Source organism: Juglans microcarpa x Juglans regia, chromosome 5S, assembly GCF_004785595.1.
Source record: "Juglans microcarpa x Juglans regia isolate MS1-56 chromosome 5S, Jm3101_v1.0, whole genome shotgun sequence".
Lineage (NCBI taxonomy): Eukaryota > Viridiplantae > Streptophyta > Magnoliopsida > Fagales > Juglandaceae > Juglans > Juglans microcarpa x Juglans regia.
In genome coordinates this window covers 381,950-400,367 of record NC_054603.1, presented here as the reverse complement: position 1 = coordinate 400,367, position 18,418 = coordinate 381,950, and the positions used below count along the sequence as shown (strand labels likewise).

At 35.6% G+C, this 18,418-nt stretch overlaps 2 protein-coding genes, 1 non-coding gene and 1 pseudogene across 5 annotated transcripts; 1 reads left to right on the top strand and 3 right to left on the bottom strand.

The window, feature by feature from the left end:
- Positions 1-654: 654 nt before the first annotated feature.
- Positions 655-6,672, bottom strand: LOC121268555 (annotated as a pseudogene).
- A 1,105-nt stretch (positions 6,673-7,777) lies between these two features.
- LOC121268553 (splicing factor U2af small subunit B-like) lies at positions 7,778-11,282 on the bottom strand. 3 transcript variants are annotated; one of them, XM_041172871.1, is made up of 5 exons: positions 10,783-11,282; positions 10,614-10,695; positions 9,590-9,716; positions 9,009-9,477; positions 7,778-8,079 (listed from the first exon to the last, which is right to left on the bottom strand). In XM_041172871.1, the coding sequence occupies exons 1-4, from the start codon at positions 11,110-11,112 to the stop codon at positions 9,027-9,029; spliced, it is 990 nt and encodes a 329-aa protein (XP_041028805.1). In that variant the 5' UTR covers positions 11,113-11,282; the 3' UTR covers positions 7,778-8,079; positions 9,009-9,026. The 3 variants fall into 3 exon arrangements, with proteins under 3 accessions (XP_041028805.1, XP_041028807.1, XP_041028806.1); XM_041172873.1 differs by having other exon boundaries at positions 7,778-8,148; positions 10,783-11,253; XM_041172872.1 differs by lacking the exon at positions 7,778-8,079 and having other exon boundaries at positions 8,504-9,477; positions 10,783-11,253.
- Positions 11,283-11,340: 58 nt separating this feature from the next.
- TRNAL-UAA lies at positions 11,341-11,423 on the top strand. Its single transcript has one exon. It is a non-coding gene; the product is annotated as a tRNA-Leu (tRNA).
- A 2,565-nt stretch (positions 11,424-13,988) lies between these two features.
- LOC121268551 (enolase 1) lies at positions 13,989-18,418 on the bottom strand. The gene is made up of 17 exons (XM_041172869.1): positions 18,221-18,418; positions 17,882-17,945; positions 17,634-17,698; positions 17,422-17,469; positions 17,231-17,317; positions 17,083-17,163; positions 16,745-16,846; positions 16,584-16,664; positions 16,161-16,235; positions 15,997-16,059; positions 15,827-15,904; positions 15,206-15,400; positions 14,984-15,034; positions 14,770-14,858; positions 14,612-14,663; positions 14,428-14,484; positions 13,989-14,287 (listed from the first exon to the last, which is right to left on the bottom strand). Exons 1-17 carry the CDS (start codon positions 18,284-18,286, stop codon positions 14,207-14,209), a joined length of 1,335 nt encoding a protein of 444 aa, XP_041028803.1. The 5' UTR covers positions 18,287-18,418; the 3' UTR covers positions 13,989-14,206.

The following is an 18,418-nucleotide window of genomic DNA, read 5'->3' as shown; positions in this document are numbered from 1 at the left end:
ATTGATTATAGAGTAGATTACATATATATATATATATATATATATATATATATATATATATATATATATATATTATAGGCAGTTCCAAAGCAAGGAAGTAAGGATCTTCTAACAGATATCAAGCAAGCTTTATTGCTCGTGCCCGCCTTCATTGTACTACTAACTATATAAAAAAAAGAGGAAGTAGTTCCTCTGATCAAATGCCAATGTTCGTTGTGCCCCATAGAAAATGAAATATATCTATATATATATATATATATATATATATATATATATATAAACATATACATTTTCCTAACTCACAGTGGTTGGTTTGGCTTGGATAGACGACAAAAATTCTCCACGTGTGGGAGCCGTGTTGCAGCTCAGACGAAACATATGGTATTAATCCACGTTCCCAACCATAAACCTTATTGTTTTAAGAAAAATCATTATTGAGGAGGCCGATAGATTCTGAGCTCTGATGGAGAATAATCTTTCTGTACCATAGTCCCCAAGTGGGATTAGATCCAAGCTGTGCCAGCTAGCTTAGCTTGGTTCATGTTAGCTTTGTCAGGACGGGATTAGCATGAAAGTTAACGAAGGATTCAATAACGAATTCAATCTACACCTCCACGGAAGAGGGGTTTGAAGAAGGAAAAAAAGTTTCACTCCTTTTATAACCTACACATCCATTAATATCTTGATCTAATTTAGTCAAATGTGTCGTATATAATAAACTCACAAGAAGCTATCTCATTTAGTAGTCCCACTTTCAAAGGCCGGAAAAAGAAAACAAGAGGAAAACTACAAGTATGGATAAAAACAACATAAAAATAAAGAACGGAATGCATGGAACTCTCTAGCTGCTGCACCCGGCAATATTTGATAGATCAAAAAGTCCAGGTGCTAATAGAAGTAAGGTAAATATTCTCCATGGAACAAGTCTATAGTATTCTGCCCAGACTTCTTCATCCCTCATTTCTCTCCAAATTATCAGAATAAGAAGATAGACGGGATAAAAGTATGGAATTGGGGAGCTGCAAAGTGACAGATATCTCAAAATGGAAATATTTTCCAAGGAAAGACATGGTGTAAAGGAATCATGAAATACCTTTTCCAACAGGGTAAACTGAAGAAAGAGCAAGCAGCACATGCCCTAGGTAATTACAGTGCCTTGCTACTCCCCTTCAACAGAACAATCGCAATGTCAGGAAGTTTTAAGACATAAAGCATCAGGACTAATTTCCATAACGCCATTAAGGAGATGGAGATTTCTACACTATGTTTAATAGACTAAACATGAACGTATCAGTATGACACACAAATTCGATCTGTCCCCTTTAAGGGAATATACTATACTCTAGTATTAAATGTGATGTGATGCGATGCAATATACTCTTTCTATTTACCTCCTCTCCTGTCCCTTGAGGGGTGAAACAATGAAAAAGGACTAAGCTTTAGAGATAGTCCACTATATTCTAGCTAGAAACAATACCACACGGAAGAGACAGTGCTGACTCCAATAATGGGTCCTGCACCAGCTATGATAGATAGTAGTTTCTCCTTAATTTTTATTGATAACAATTGAAATGAATGGTGTAAAAAAGTTGATGATGAGGAGAAAAGAACAATAACACGGTAAGCAATTTAATCATACAGCAGTCTTACCAGAAACCGGAAGCAAGGAACTTTCCCCCAATGACCTTTGGAGGCTTACCTCATATAAGTGCTTTGGCATTCTTCTTAAATACATGTTTTTGCTTGTTAGCTCCTCTAAATACCATATACCTGCCTGGTTATAAGGAAATTGGCTATTACAGCAGCTGTCGTAAACTTTGGTTTGTTAATCATAAGCAACCAACCCTGTCACAGAATCAAATGAATAATGTTTGAATGATCTTCGTAATTAGAAGTGCATCTGATGATAATGTGAATATTTGCAAAAGTGGTTGTGTGGTTAAAGCATGCATAGAAGTACACTAAAGTTTAGGCTTCACGGGGACTTGACATTTATGATTGGTGATCGTGCAAAAAGATGAAGAAAAACGCTATAAAGAGAATGAAAAGACATGGGTTATCAGGAGCAATAATAATAATCACTCAAGACAAAATTCCAACTATCAACAAAGTTCCCATTTAAAAAAGCATTAAACACAATTCAATTTTGTATGGGTATGAATGTATAACAATTTTGTTTTTGTACAATGTGTAAAATGTAAGACTGTTCTGCTTTTTTCTGGGAACTTGGGAATAAAAGCCACATTCTTGAATATCTTTTCAACAATTAAGCAGTTTGAATATCTTTTCCTTCGTTACAGTAACATTAAAACTTCTATCTCCATTCCCCATTCATTATCTTTTAGTTTCTTTTCCTAAGTTGCCACTTACCCCTTAAGTTCCGTGTTTTCCTATATATTTTCTCTCCAGGTTTGGATTTAATCATCACTTGGAAATGGAACCATATTTCTCTCTCGTGTAGAATTAATCTGACTAGTCTGTATGTACCATGTAGTTTTTAACAACACTCATTTGATCTGAATTCAAAATCGCTTGTTTAACCAATAGCGCAAGTACTATCTGCTGTGTATCTGCTTGTACAGAGAAACACAGACAATCTTCCATATTATCTAAGATTTAGTTCATGGTCACATGCCTTAATGCTTAAAGTGAAAGGGATCCACACTAGATCTTCAAGTACCAACATGAAGCCCAACCTTTCAGCAATCCTGTCCCATCTATAAAAAAAACAATAATGTATAAGAAGGTTAGATACGTGAAGTAAATGATATGCGAATACCAAATCAATATCTTCATAGGTTTTAATAGAAACAAGAGAGATGGAAAAATGTAAAATTATAGGTTCATAATAAAAGGGGGAAAATCTAGACCAGACCAGGAAAATTCATAACAAAAGGTTAGATGAATTTCAGGCGATCCTGAACTTGGCTAGAGCTACATAACATGGGGCACCTTTTTTTTTTTTTTTTTTTTTTTTTTTTTTTTTTTTTTTTTTTTTTTTTTTTTTAGGTAATCAAGAAGTTCTATTAATAAGGTAATAGGCATAGCCCACATGGTACTGCACTTACATGGAGGTCATATACTCCTCATAAACGAAGTAGTCTAGCTCCTAGGATGTATAACTGGAAAAAAGATTAAATAGAATCTTCAGTAATGGCACATGATGTCTAAATAAAAACTGAAAATGTTAATAAAGTATTACTTAGCATCGACAGATTACCAAACAGAAAAGTTGGTAGAGGATCATTGATCTGCCCATGGTAGCATCTTGAATGCTTCTTGCTAGAATTGATAGGTTCATAAGTAGCCAGCCCATCATTCAAGCTCTAACAAAGAAAAATCAACAGGAGAATCAGATTGTGTGAAAACCAAAACAAAAACAAAAAAGACTGTACATTATAATAATGTTGATTAAATAATGTCATGAAATCCTTCAGTACTCATATAATGTTATGGTCACCAGTGATTATAATAACAGAAATTAAGCCATTGTACTCATGATGTTGACAAGGGGCTTGAGTCGACATGTTATTATTAACTGATTACGAATAATGAACTAACATACTGGCAATAAATCAAAAAAAGCCCAATTCTCAAGTGCACAGGCAGGAAAGAGAGCCATAATATGTGGAGAATGAAAAGTCATTACAAAAGTCAAATTCATATGTATACAGTAAAAATCTCATTTGTTGACCATTGAAGAATATCCCCAGAAAAAATGATAACCAAATCGCGTACTTGAGGTCAATGCCCATAAACGAAGGATTCAACTGAATTCCAAACCACCTCTTCAATGACATAAAGGATAGCAATATAAGATAATTACTCAAAACGTTTCTCCAGGGAATGAAGCAAACAACATGAACGCTTAACCCTTCATCATTGAAAAAAAAGGTAAATTTTTTTTTTTTTTTTTGGGTTGTGTCTCAATGGTTGCTGAGATGATGCAATTAAGACAAAATTATATAGTCATCTCTTTATTAAGCCATCCAAGAGGCTGGTGGAAGATCACTTGTGTATTCATTAGCTTAATATAATTGAAAAATTATATAAGAATCCACCCTATGGAAAATGGGCAAACCAACCCTACCCCTCAATCTCACATGTACAACATTTCTTTTTCTGAATGTAATTAACTACGATAGCTAAAGCAGGATTCAACAATTCAAATTTGGATCAAAGCATATCAGGATGTGATTCTTCTTGGGCGCTGCAACCAGAGAGTTAATAGATTTTTAACCATTACATCTGAGGAGAGGATAAGAGCGTACTTTGTAAGTTTAGCATGCCTCCATAAAGTTAATTGTTCCCATTTTTCCTAACATAAAGCTTTTGTTACTGAGGAAAATTGCTGGAAACTTTTACTCACTGCATGTAAGAGCTACGATGATGGGCCAGAAAATACTTATGGGCATTACCAACCTAGAGTCTATTTCCTTGTTATATACAGCTCCCCAGACCTACATTGATTTATCTATAAAAAAAGATAAGTGGTTTCAAAAGTACCAGTCACGTATTAGGGTCCCGTGAGATGAGGTTTCAGGGAAAGAACCCAGACGGCTTTACTCGCAACCAGCAGTATAGAGCACCAAGGTCACCTAACATCAAAAATAAAAATAAAAAAACAAAGCAAATGCATGAACTGATCAGATAAAACAAAGATTAAAAAGCTCAACGTTAAAAGATTAGGAGGCAAAATAATTTAAATGGCTAGAGACAAGGAGCAAGAGTTTTCGGTACTTTTTCATCAATGTAATCAAATAATCATCATGAATGGAAATGACAATAAAGGGATGGACTTGCATTGACGAGATAAAGACCAAACCCCTCCTCCAACAACCTACCCCCCCCCCCCCCCCCAGGGGACCCCAATTCTTCCAATTCTTCAAGATCCAAATCATCTGGTCATCTGTTGAGTTTCTGAATTACTATGTATGACCACAACAGAACTTATGAGTGCTGGTAACCTTCAATGAATGGCTAAAACTATATTTGTCATGATCTGCTATTTTTTCAATCAACATGTAGATTCAAGGGGCAAAGGGATTTCCCCCATTGGTGTCTCTTGATATCAAATAACAGGTATATCTTTGACCTGGTGAGGTGAATATAACTAAAGTCAATAGTCTGTACGGATTTGAGGATCCCATGGCCATATATATGAACTATGAAGACTCTTCCATGTGTGAACAAATAGACAGTTGAAGATTGAAGAAGTACTATTCAACAACTTTAATATAAGTTTATCACAGCTGAACCCTCAGAGCTGCAATGAGTAAGTTTCATAAAATTTCAGCCACCGAATTGGAGAAAAATAATAATTATCAATTTTAACTTGCAAGAAAACTGAGCACAAAAGTTGCAGATAGCAACTCAAGCCCTCTACATGATATCACCGGCAAACATTGTTATCATGTTTATATCCACATGCACAGTAAGTTCAAACTTGCAGCAGTGTAATCTCAATTTATGTTTAACTTCTGGAAGAAGAAAACCAAACAAAAAAAAATTCCTGCAAAGCCTTCAAAACTGCACGCTTTGACTAATTAGTAGTGGTTTCTTATGAATTGGTCCAAGTACATCCGAGTAACCGACATATCCATAGAGGTTTATGGCAAACAAAATGTAGGTGACTGCTTGACAACCTAGTTGTTATTTGAAAGTGGGATACGCCCAATATGCATCTAATGCAGTACTGGATTTTCCAGCAGGGTTTTGGGCGTCTACGAATTCACAAATCAGAACAGGACCACATCAGTGATTCAGTGGAGAGCATTTTCTTCTTCTTCTTTTTTTTTCTTTTTTTTTTTATGCAATACTTTAATTTGATTTAGAACTCTACAGCTATTTCTGGTACAAAACCACATATTCTCTTCCCGTCATGGGAAGCTAGAGCTTAGTCAAATGCTTCTAGTCCTAAGACACATGTGAATAAATTGGAAGCGATACTTGGTGAAAAAAAAAAAAAACGAATAACTAATTGAAGGCCGTGAGCACATATAGAGGGTGACATGTAATTCATTTTTGCACCAATCGCAAGAAGTCCAACCAGCTCAATAAGCAAAAGCAAACCTTGATCGGGGAAGAAAAGGATAGCAAAAGAACTCATAAACAGGCACGCTGAACCTCAGAATCTCGACACAAGAAAAATTAGATACACTGATGGAAACACATATGTATGTAAGCACAGACCATTGCAACAATAGTGATCACGGGCACCGTTCTGTAAAATACACCGGGAACAGCTTTTCCAGGTAGTAGTTACTACAGATCCAATGATGGCCAACTACGTAAAGATTGAAGCTAAGATAGCGACCTGAAGCCCCAAGCGTATAAGAAAACGATTAGATAATCAATGGATTAGATATGGTATGTTACGAACTTGTGGCGGTTGATTCGAAGCAAGGGTTACTCACTGAGGTCCATGAGGGTATTAGAGCGTGGGGAAGAAAATCCAGATCCATGTTCTGTGTTTGTTGATTTTCTTCCAAGGGAATAGCACCGCAACACCACTACTTTGCGCCTACTTGATGACGTGTGCTATGACGCACAGGCTGTGAGCTTTGGTACACTTCAAATGGCTGTTTGGTTTGCTGGTGCTGCGAAGACTGAAGAGCAGCAGTGACCTGACTGCATACCCAGTATTCTTTGGCGCCTCACGATTGGGTCATCAGAAATACTTTAACCACGTTTTACAAAAATAAATTTTTATAATTCATAAATTCACCCAACTTGACGTGGTGGATTAAGCTTAGTTTGTTTATTAAATTTATCTCAATTTATTTTATTTTATTATTATAAAATTTTTAAATTTTAATATAAAATATAATAAATAATTTAATTTTTTTAAATTCTAAAATAATAATAATATTAAAAAATAATATTCTAACAATATTTTATCATTTCAACTCAACTCAGTTTAACATTTACAAACTAAATTATAAAATTAATTTTATTTAAATAATCTCATTAAGCCACGTCTTAATTTACTTTTGTGTAATTTATTAAAATATAATTTCGAAAGTTTTTGACTTTGATGTATCTAGTTCAATTATATCTAATAGAATAAAACCTCGTTTATTTTCAACTCCTTTCAATACATCTCATCTCATCTGATTATTATAATTTTTTTAATTCTAATATAATATAAAATAAATAATTCAACTTTTTCAAATTTTAAAATAAAAATAATATTAAAAATATATATTTTAATAATATTTTATTTAATTTTTAATTTTAATATCAACTATGCTCATCTTATCTACAAAAACAAACGAGACCCAACTAGATCTATGATATGGTGAATGCCTTATCTTGATAAGGGCAGAAATTCCAAATTAGCAAAAAGAGTTATTTTATTGATAATATGTAGAATACACTTAAATAGTAAAATTCAAAATTTAAAATTTATCTTACAAATTAAATTATATAATATAAGCACTTTATTAAATATACTCTACACAATTAAAAGTAAATGCAGTAGAATAGGGTGATTGATATTTGATATTTGATTCATCATCTTTAGAACTTACGAGCGGGGAAGGCTGCATTTCCGTTCATAATTTCCGAATTCACCGGCGGCTAGTCTTTTAAAAAACTTGTGAAAAAGATAAGTTGATATATCATTAATCATCCACAGAAGAGCTTTCTGTCTTCAATTCTATCTATCAGATTTCAAACCATCTACCAAGCGGTGGCTCTGTTTGGGAACTTTGGTATCCCCAGCCATAAATCATCCTCTAAAGCAATATATAATTAATAATACTGGACGTCGAGATAATTTAACAAAGAAAATCTCACTGACAAAACAATACTTCTTAGTTCTTGTCAACAACAGAATATCACTGGAAGAGATCAAAGATATATAGTCAGAAAACTAAATCATTATGCCAAATGACCTCACATTAAATTTAAACCATTGCTGTTTCCAAGTCCTACATAACTTAAAAGTCTGTTCTCCAAAAGATAGAAATCTTGACAAAACATGCCTTCTCTCGTATGAAGCTCCAAGAGAGTCAGCAATGCTTCCACATCACATACTTTACGTCCTGCACACATCCTCCCGAGACAACAGCCAACCTGTATACAAATATCATGGTAAGCCTGAGAAAACTGAGGCACGGTCCTGGGAAGCAGGAACACCTGAACCTGCAAAACTCGTAAAGTGGTAAGATTGCAAATTTTCATAGGAGTACATTTGGGTGGACAAAAATTCAAAACCTCAGATATGTCTGTTTGAAGAGTTCCACACTTCAACAAAATAAAAAAGACTCCTTATAAAATTTTCCCGCATGTAATGGCTTAACATCAGGAAAAAGTAACAATTGTATTCGCAATCTATCTCAACTCATTTCAACTCATCTCACTACTATTTATTACTATTCATAAACTTTAACTCACAAATCTCACTACTATTCACAACTCATCTCATTACTATTCACAACTCATCTCAACTCATCTTCGAATCCAAACGACACCTAAATTCTTTGAAAAGTGCTTTTCATTTTGCCCCAAGAACTATATCTGTTTTTTTTATAGAGGCCTTCTAATCTTGAAGAGAACTTACCTAGCAACATGCCTATTCCCCTTAGCATTAAAAATAAAAAATAAAAAATCACTTTGTAATCACATAAAACATGCATAAAAGTAGCATTCAACTGAAGAACGAAAAACAAAATATTATTAGAAAGAAAATGAATGCAATTACCTGATTAAGATTGGAAGTGAAATTTAAAGCATAACAAATGCATTGCAGCACCAAAATCGCAATTCTATATTTTATCACCTATTTGATTCTTTTTTATTTTTTGTATAGAAGGGGGAGAAAAACTTTAAAAGAAACAGAATTCTACTTTCAATAACACATGACAGAGAACCTGTACTCCGCCTGCACAGTGGAAATGGGTAGTAAGCTACACTTTCTAAATAGGCTGTATAAGAGAGAACAATATTCTATGTCCAAGAAACAAAAATTCTGATCAATCTTTAAAAAGAGAACTGGGACAAACCAGAAACACCCAATTTGGCTAATAATCGTATTGGCCACGCTGCTGCTGCTCAGGGTCATTATACTCATCACTGTTCTGTGCAAAACCATTCCTGTCATCGTCAATTCTGCCCTCATTGTTCTTCGGACCAGAGTCCACCTGTTCCCTTTCCCTATTCCACTGCTCAATCTTAGCTCTTCTTTCAGCACTACTTTCCCTGACCGGACTCCTATTCCTCCTTCCCCCAGGGCTTCTACTCCGTTCCCCTCTACGTCCAGGACTGCGGCTTCTAGGCCTCCTGCCCCTATCATGGTAGCGGAAATCTCTGTCCTCGTCTCTTCTACCATAACCACGACCGCCACCTCTACCAAAACCACGACCGCCACGAGGATGTTCCTCATAACCACGGTACCTAGCAGGACTGCGACTCCTGCTTCGACTGCGGCTACGCCGTCGTCTGTTTCTCCCAAACAATTTCCTCCTCAAATCCCTAAAATTTACATTTAAAAAAAAAAAAAAAAACATTAGCAACCAAATCAACAAGAAATAATTTGAACGTGTAGAGGTCAACAAACTTCTTTTTATAACAACAAAAAACTCACTTGCTAATTTTCTTCAGATGCATGAAATTGCAGTAGCCCCCCCGATTGCAAACATTTTCCTCATACTGTCTACATGTAGCTTCACGAAAATCTGTGACCGGAGAGAAGTCCACAATAATGGGGCGCCCTAGTACATTGGATAGTAATAAAACTGTCACAATGCTACTTTTATGAAATTAAAATAACAGAATATTTCTACTTATAACAGTACTAGTATTATGATGACACAGTAAAACCAAGTAAAGAGCAGGAAATAGTTAAAGAACAGTGGTAAAGATCCCATGAGACAATTCAATCTTCCAGGAAATGAACCAGAACGAGTACCGAAAAGACATTCTATAGATTACATAACTGAAAGATTTTAAGGGCAGGAAAAAACTTCTGTAGCTCACGTAATTTGAGGACTTGGGAATTGGCCTAGATCCACCACCGACATTCTGTAGGCCATCAAAAGCCACGGCCAATCAAGAAAATTAAGCCACTTAATTTTTATAAGCGATTACTCATAACTATATATCAGAAGTATGCATTTCCAGCTTCCTTTTTCTTTTCTTTTCTTTTCAACCCTTTGATTCCATTGTGGTGTGTTCTCGCGATAAATCCTTTTAGAGCCAAACTATAACTTCCAGTTGAAGCCAGACTTCTTAGCATGGAATTCCTCCCACGTAGTTGAGGAATTTCAGATATCAAAAGTTTTAAAAACTAACAAAAAGTACTTATTAAAAAAAAAAAAAAACTGACAAAAAGTAGAAACAAGGAGTGTTTTAATAATTAGATTTCTAATTAATTATCCTCCACAGGAACAAATAACAATGTTCAAAAAGAAAATTTTGAAGGACGAAAAGAATTTCCAAAACCAGTCCAGCAGTCATGAGTCATGAACGAGGTGAGGTAATTCGAGCATCAATTAGTTAATACATCATCCATGTTCCCCGCTACTTGAGTAATCTGGCTTATCATATGCACGTGCCTGCGTACAACAAACAGAAAAGGAAAAGGAAAACCCTAGGGCATAAATAAAAACCTGAGTAAAACCTTCCGGTCAAATTCCGAAGTGCGTTGGCGGCATCTTCTTCCTCTCTAAACTGAACGTACACATTGCCCACCTGCTCACAAACACATGTTTTTTAATTAAAACTAATTTATTTTATTTTCCGAAAGACAGACAGATACAGAGGGGGGGAGAGAGAGACCATGTGATCGGCCAAATTGTCGCAGATGTTCAAGCTCTCGATGTGGCCGTACTTGGAGAGCTCGTCAAACAGGTCCTGGTAGAAATCATCGAAGTGTTCTTGGATGTGAGCAGGATCGAGGTTGGGGTTGGGCTGAGCCTGTGGGGCAGGGTTGGTGAGCATGTCGGGGCGCTGGTACATGTTGGAGAGGCAGAGGGTGGGGCTGATGGTTGGCTTGGTGTGGAGCCTGGAGCACCGGTCGCCGTGCCTGCAAGCCCCGATCTTGAAGTAGAAGGGGCAATTCACCCTGTCCTTCTCAGTCCCGAATATCGAAGCCAAGTGTTCCGCCATCCTCCCTGCTCTGATTGATTTTCTTCCGACTTGAAACAAAGAAATACCAAAACGAAAAGAACTCTTCGATTCAGCTTTCGTCCCTCTCTCTATCTCTCCCCGTTTCCCTCAACGAGTCAATTCTAGTCGATCCATCGATCGATCTAGGGTTTTATATATTTTAACCAACGCTCAAATAACACTGAAGTTAAATTTTAATTATAAAGTGAGGAAAAAGGTTGCATAACCGCAGGTTTGCCCGAGAGGTTAAGGGGGCAGACTTAAGATCTGCTGCACATAAGTGCGCGTGGGTTCGAACCCCACAGCCTGCAATTCACTAATTAAGAAAAGCTTTTATATTTCTTTTTTTCTCCTCCGACTGCTCATCCGACTAGAGTGCCAGCGTGCGTTTCTTATCATTAATTTTTACCATTTTTTTTTAGGAAAATACTAGACCTCCCGCTGGGTATTTTTTAATAATTTTTTTTTTACTTTCTAATTAAGAAAATATTTTTTTAATAATGTTCTAAATTTATTTTATTTTTTTAAAATATTAAAAAATTTATATAAAAAATTACTTTAAATAAATACATAAAATAATACTACACCCCAGCGGGAGCTCCCCGCTGGGAAGCTCCAGGGGTCTGTAGCATGATCTTTTTTTTTTTTTGGTATTGTACATGGTTTACTGACATTTTCTTTTTGCATTGAACACTTCTCATGTAAAACAACAGAACAGATCGTGATAGCTTGGGCAAACTTTCCTCTTCCCCCTTGCAATGGCTTTAGCTTAATTTGTCTAATCAAATGGTGTAACTTTGTGCTCTAACCCGACCTCTACATGGATCAAAGCAACAAACATTATTGCACTTCACTTCAAGTGTTGGGAGGTAACAATGGCGCATCAGTAAGTATGGGTTTAACCGGTCCGGTTCAGTTTGGTTTTGGACAAAATCTAGGATTGAATCGGTATGTACTGGTTTTGTATTTTTTAAAACCGATTACGCACCGGTTACTCTCCTAAACCAGTATTTCCGATTTTACCAGTTTCCGGTCCGGTTTTCTGATTTTTTTTAAATGTAAGTTTTACAATTTGTCATTAAAAATTTGTTTATAAAAAAAAAAAAAAAAACTTTTAAAAAAATTTGTTTTATACTTTTATTAATATATTAGACTATATAATAGTATTAATATTAGACTATTGGTATAATTATAAGTTATATATTAGTATTAGTTATAAACTTTTAGTGATTTAGTATTAACATTTTATGTAATAATTTATAAATTATAATAAGAAATTATTTCATATATGAATATATATAATTATATATATTATATATAAAAATTTCACATAAAAATTTATAATTATACATAATATATAAAACTTATATATATTAATATATATATATATATAATATTTTGTATAAAACTTATATATACAATAATACAAATATTATTTTTTATATATATTTTTTACCAACCGATCCGGTCCGGTCTGAAAAATCCTAAAACCAAAACCGGACCTGAACCGGCCAGTTTTTACATTCTAAGAATCGGTCCCGAACTGGACCGGTTTAAAATCGATTAAACCGGACCGGTTTTTCGGTTTGAATTTACACCCCTATCAATAAGTTAGCTGATACGAGGGTAGAAATATTGGTAGTAATTGTAAAGATGGACGGGTAACATTGCCGAAGCCGAGTCTACTTGAGATAAGGTATAATTCAACTCAATGAACCAGTTAATTGTCACGTATAATCAATAGTGCCGTTTTAAGTGTTATTGAAATCAGACCATAGAAATCCTTGTCCAATGAAGTGCAATCAATACGATAAATTTCACAACATGACCGTCTTTGGAATTTAGATAGCCAAAGCTTTTTCTGAGGCCAACGAAACATGCACATTGCAGGTGCATCACTAGGCGAGCTAATTTCCATAGCATATCGTGAGCATGTTTGATTTCATGTTTTAGAGAGTAGCTGCAAGGAAGTGGAAGCTAAAAGTATATCAAAATCGAAGTTTTTAATTTCGTTGCGTTCTGATCAGAATGGTTAGAGTTTTTAATGCCAAAACAGTAATCGAAACAGTATAATGGGTTGTTCCGTTCCGGGTCAAATTCCAGAAATTTCGGTCCATTCTGGCTAGATTATAGTATTTCGGCCAAAACAATCCGAAATTATATTCATTTAACCAGCCACACTTCTACTTCCATAGTTCTTGACCGTTGGATCTTTCATTCATTTCTTAGCGGACGGGATTTAAACCTTTTAAATGCAAAGTTTGCATTGGTCTCGAGAATTACTATGTTCCCTTTTCTTATTTTCTTTGTTTAGACACTTTTTCTTTATCTTTTTTGTTTTTTTGTTTTTGCTTTTCTTGTGAGAAAAATTTGTAAACTTGGTCATCTAGTGCTCTTAATATATTAATTCCATTGCTTCCCAGCTATTGAATTTTCTTTTTTCTCGTAAAAATAACAATGCATAGTAATTTTCTAAATCATACTAATCAAATTAGGATAATTTTTAATGCAAGTCATATTTATCTATCTATTGTTGTTAGACTTCAACTTAGTAAAAAATAAAATCCCTTGCATTGAGACTTAACTGTGAATGATTGACTTTACTGCCCCAGCAATAAGTCGTCCTAAGTGGCCTATATACCCATATGATCCCATTGGTGAAGCACGCAAATACTTGTATTGATGTTATTTTATAATATAAATTTTTTATATATAGATATATATAATTTATCCAAATGGTACATTGAAACAGACTGGTATCGAAATATTTTATTTCAATACCTCAACCAGAATGGTCATGAAAACGAAATTCAAAACTTTGATCAAAACACTTCCAAAAAGTTAACAGAGGCCAACAAAGAAAGCAAACTCAAATCTAGTTAATGATTAAACATGCTTCAAATTAAGTAGATTTCTCAGTACAGCATTTGTTTTAGGCTCTCGTAACAAAACGGCCGTGAAAATTATTAAGAAAAAGGTCTCAAGTTTCACATGACTAAAAAGCCACTCTATGTATAAACTTATTCGCTGCATTTGGAACCCCCATTTGCTCTCAAGTCCCATGTAAAGATGTAAACACCAATTCCTGAAAATTCTAATAGGGTTCAACAGGCTTCCGGAAGTTTGCTCCAGCATAGACTGCTTCCGAACCAAGCTCCTCTTCAATACGCAAGAGCTACAAAACACAATAAAATAGAAATGTAAGAACCATCCCAAGACATTTTGTTTAAGTTCTGCAGAAAATTATATAAACATGGTATAATATTGTGACATCAGAAGCAAAAATTACTGGTAGTGCAAACTCAGAATGCTAACCTGGTTATATTTTGCAAGACGCTCTGACCTGCACGGGGCTCCTGTCTTAATTTGACCCTGGTAAAAAAACATATATATATATATATATATATATATATATCATGAGGAAATCCTTATATTGAGCCAAATCAAGACTCTTAACAATACAAGGTACTCAGAATAAGAACTCAGAGCACATAATTACCGTAGCCAGACCCACAGAGAGATCAGCAATGAATGTATCCTCAGTCTCACCACTGCAATCGGATAAGAGTAAACTATATTAGTAACTGTCACTTCAATGGATACAGTGATGACAATTGGATAACACTATCTTCTGCAGAATTCATGGTCGATTCATACCTGCGGTGGCTAGCCATCACTCCCCAACCAGCTTGCTTGGACATTTTTACGGCTTCAATACTCTCAGTTACAGATCCAATTTGATTGACCTGTTCCCAAACCACATTAGGGAGTGATCCATATATAAGTGAATAGTCATAAAAAAGCCCCAATAATCCCATTGGGGAGAGAGAGAGAGAGGGAGAGAGAGAGAGAGAGAGATTCAAAAAGGCACCTTGAGAAGAAGGGCATTGCAAGATTTTTCTTTGATTGCCTTCTCAACCCTCTGCATGCATTAATGGTGTTTTTCATTTCAGAGTTGCACCAGTTAGTAATATTATAACATAATTACTAACCTTGGGATCGGTGACCAAAAGGCCCTTGCAGTTTGTTCACTTATACCATTACAAAATAAGTTTAAAAGAAGGAAAAAATGGTTTTAGGAAACCATACTAACCTTGGGATTGGTGACCAAAAGATCATCACCAACAATTTGTACTTTCTCTCCAATTTCAGCAGTAAGCTTTGAGTAGTGTTCCCAGTCATCTTGGTCAAACGGATCTTCAATTGATACAATAGGGTACTCAGACACAAATGACTTGTACAGATTTATTAGAGCATCACCTGAGATCTTTTGTGAACCATCATTGTTCTGTGCAGGTAAACATAAGAATTAGTATATAGATTTTTAACCACAAAAGCAATTTGATCAAAGCGGATAAAAGGTAAGACCCAACCATGATTGACCAATTTGTATATAGGGGTTTAACCTGATGGCCCTTTCCTACCAAGTCAAGCAAACAGAGTCGGGTAACATGGAGTATGTGTTGAAAAATCCAGGATATGGTATTGAGCTAAATATAAAAGTAAACTATGGTATGTAGGAATTTATGCTAAAACAAGTCCATGAACTAGAAAGCTCCAAATATTATTAACAGATTCAGTTCTCAAACCTCATTAGCTCAAATATTTAAAGTCTCTAATGAGTCTGGCTCTGATTCTGATTCAAATGTACTAATAACCAGATTTAGTCCAAATTTCAAATATTGCAATCACCTAGAGAATAACACCCACTCACCTCTTCCTTGAAGTTCAGGTCATATGTTTTATCTTGTCCATAAAATTCTGATGCAGCAACATCCATACCAATGACAACCTGATATAATAAAGGAAATTGTCAGTAAGCTCTAATATCTTGATATATTAAAGCCTCGAAACAACTATAAAGGAAAAGAAAGAAAAACTAACTTGGCTTGTGTAACCAGCTTTAGCAATGGCTATTTTGAGCAATTCAAGACCCTCCTTGTTTTCCTGGATTTGCAGAAAAAAGGAAGTGAAGAAGCTAGTACCATGAAAACTAAACAAGCAACATAATTAAATGCCCAGACCGTCTATCAAACAATGAAGTTCACCTGAATATTAGGAGCGAAGCCACCTTCATCACCAACATTTGTCGCATCCTGACCATATTTCTTCTTAATTACAGCCTGAAAAGCAAAAGACACAATAGTCAGTATGAGAGAGTAGAAGTGAATTTTGAAATTATGTATGAGCACTAACAAGACAGATATTATGTATGCGACAGCTAAAATCCTTGTGGGCATGTAAGTTCATCATTCCATGTATAAGGAACGGGTTCAATTAAAACCTAAATATTACGAAACAAGAAGACCATATGGATCAGTTCACTTAGGTGATTCGGATAAAGCACTTTTTATTACAAAAAATGATTGGAATAACAAGAGACTCATTACATGATTCCTGAGTGATAACCAAAGAAACACAAATGCAATTGCCCCCCCCCCCCCCCCCAAAAAAAAAAAACTAAAACCAACCTTTAAATTGTGATATACTTCCACACCCATCTTCATTGCCTCCTTGAAAGAAGAAGCACCTACAGGAAGAATCATGAACTCCTGTAGACGCAAGTTGATCAGAAGCTCATAATCAATGAACACTGTTACAATATAAGAGGAAACTATTTCAAGAAACATGCCTGCATTGCAAGCTTGTTTCCTGCATGTGATCCACCATTAATCACATTGAAAGCAGGAACAGGCAACACCAACTTCTTGTTGCCAGAAAGGTTTGCGATATGCTGCATCCAGAAGAGGCAGTAATACAATGATCAAATCCAGCTTCAAGCTAAGCCCAAAAAAAAAATCATAGAAGATTCTCTGGTGATTAACGGCCTACATGTCACTGAACATTACTTAAGAGCCAAATTTGGAGATTATGGGGGTGTAGAAAATACGAAACCTTAATATACCTATAACAAGTGGTTAAAGAAGCATGCAAGAGCAGTACATAGTTAAACAGCGGACTTAGATATACCTTGTAAAGAGGAATGTTCTTAGCAATAGCCCCAGCTTTGCAGACTGCAAGAGACACAGCAAGTATGGCATTTGCTCCAAGCTAAAACACCACACGGGGCATCAGATTCATACTATGAAGTAATTACAAAAGCAATCTGGTATTGTACCTTCTGTTTGCACCAACCCCACTCATTAACAGTTCCATCAAGTTGTTGAACCATGAAGTTATCGATAGCAGCCTGCTCAGTTGGGTCCTGTCCAAAGCATTAATTGAGTACGGCTGTTAATATGCAGTCAACCATATTGACAAAACAAACAAGAGGGGTGAAATTCAGGGAAAGCACGAGATTCAACCAACCTTTCCAATCAAGGCAGGGCCGATGATCTTGTTGACATTCTCAACAGCCTACACATATAGAGGATCGGTATATGAGAAAATATAGATATATATATATATATGATGAGTATATATATACTCATAAAAAGTATACATATTTTTAATATATAGACATATATATATATATATATATAACTCAGCATCAACCCACCAAGCGGTAAATCATAACTCACCTTCAACACCCCTTTTCCAAGGTAGTCTGACCCTCCATCTCTTAGTTCAAGGGCCTCGTAAACTCCTAAAAAGGGAATCAAAAAGATGCAATTAACGGGAAAATCATGATTTTTCCACCAAAAAGTTGTCGGGAAATTTAAAACAATAACACAACCCGTAAGATCCTAAACTACTTTTCAAACATCTCTCAATCTCAGCAACATCCGAGATCAATCAACAGTGTCGGTAGGAAAACAAAGAAACATACCAGTGGATGCACCACTTGGAACAGCGGCTCTAGCAAAAATGCCATGTGAACATGTCACGTCAACCTACAGTGATAAGCACAAATTTTAAAAATGCATTCGAACCTCACGTATACCTCAAAAATCACGAAAGGAGCTCGGAAAATCCAAAAATAAGTCACATAAATGGATGCGAAGCATGGATCAATTAATTAGTAAAAGAAAAGCACTCGATCTTCTAATAACCAAAGGAAAGTTTCGTTTGCAAGAAAGTTAACAGAGAATTGGAAATGAGTCGAAAGCCTAATAAAAATACTGTCAAAAGTGAATATCGGAGAGAGAGGATCCAAGGAGAATGAAACCTCGACGGTCGGGTTTCCACGGCTGTCGAAGATCTGTCGGGCCTTGACGAGCCGGATGGTGGCCATAGCTGAGATCGGATCTGTGTGACTGAGAGAGAGCGCGTGAGCCGAAAGAGAAAGAAGAGTAGAGTGGCGGTGATTAGTAGCTGCGGGAGTTAGGTGAATCCACGATGCTGCTTTGCACGACTTATTTGTAGA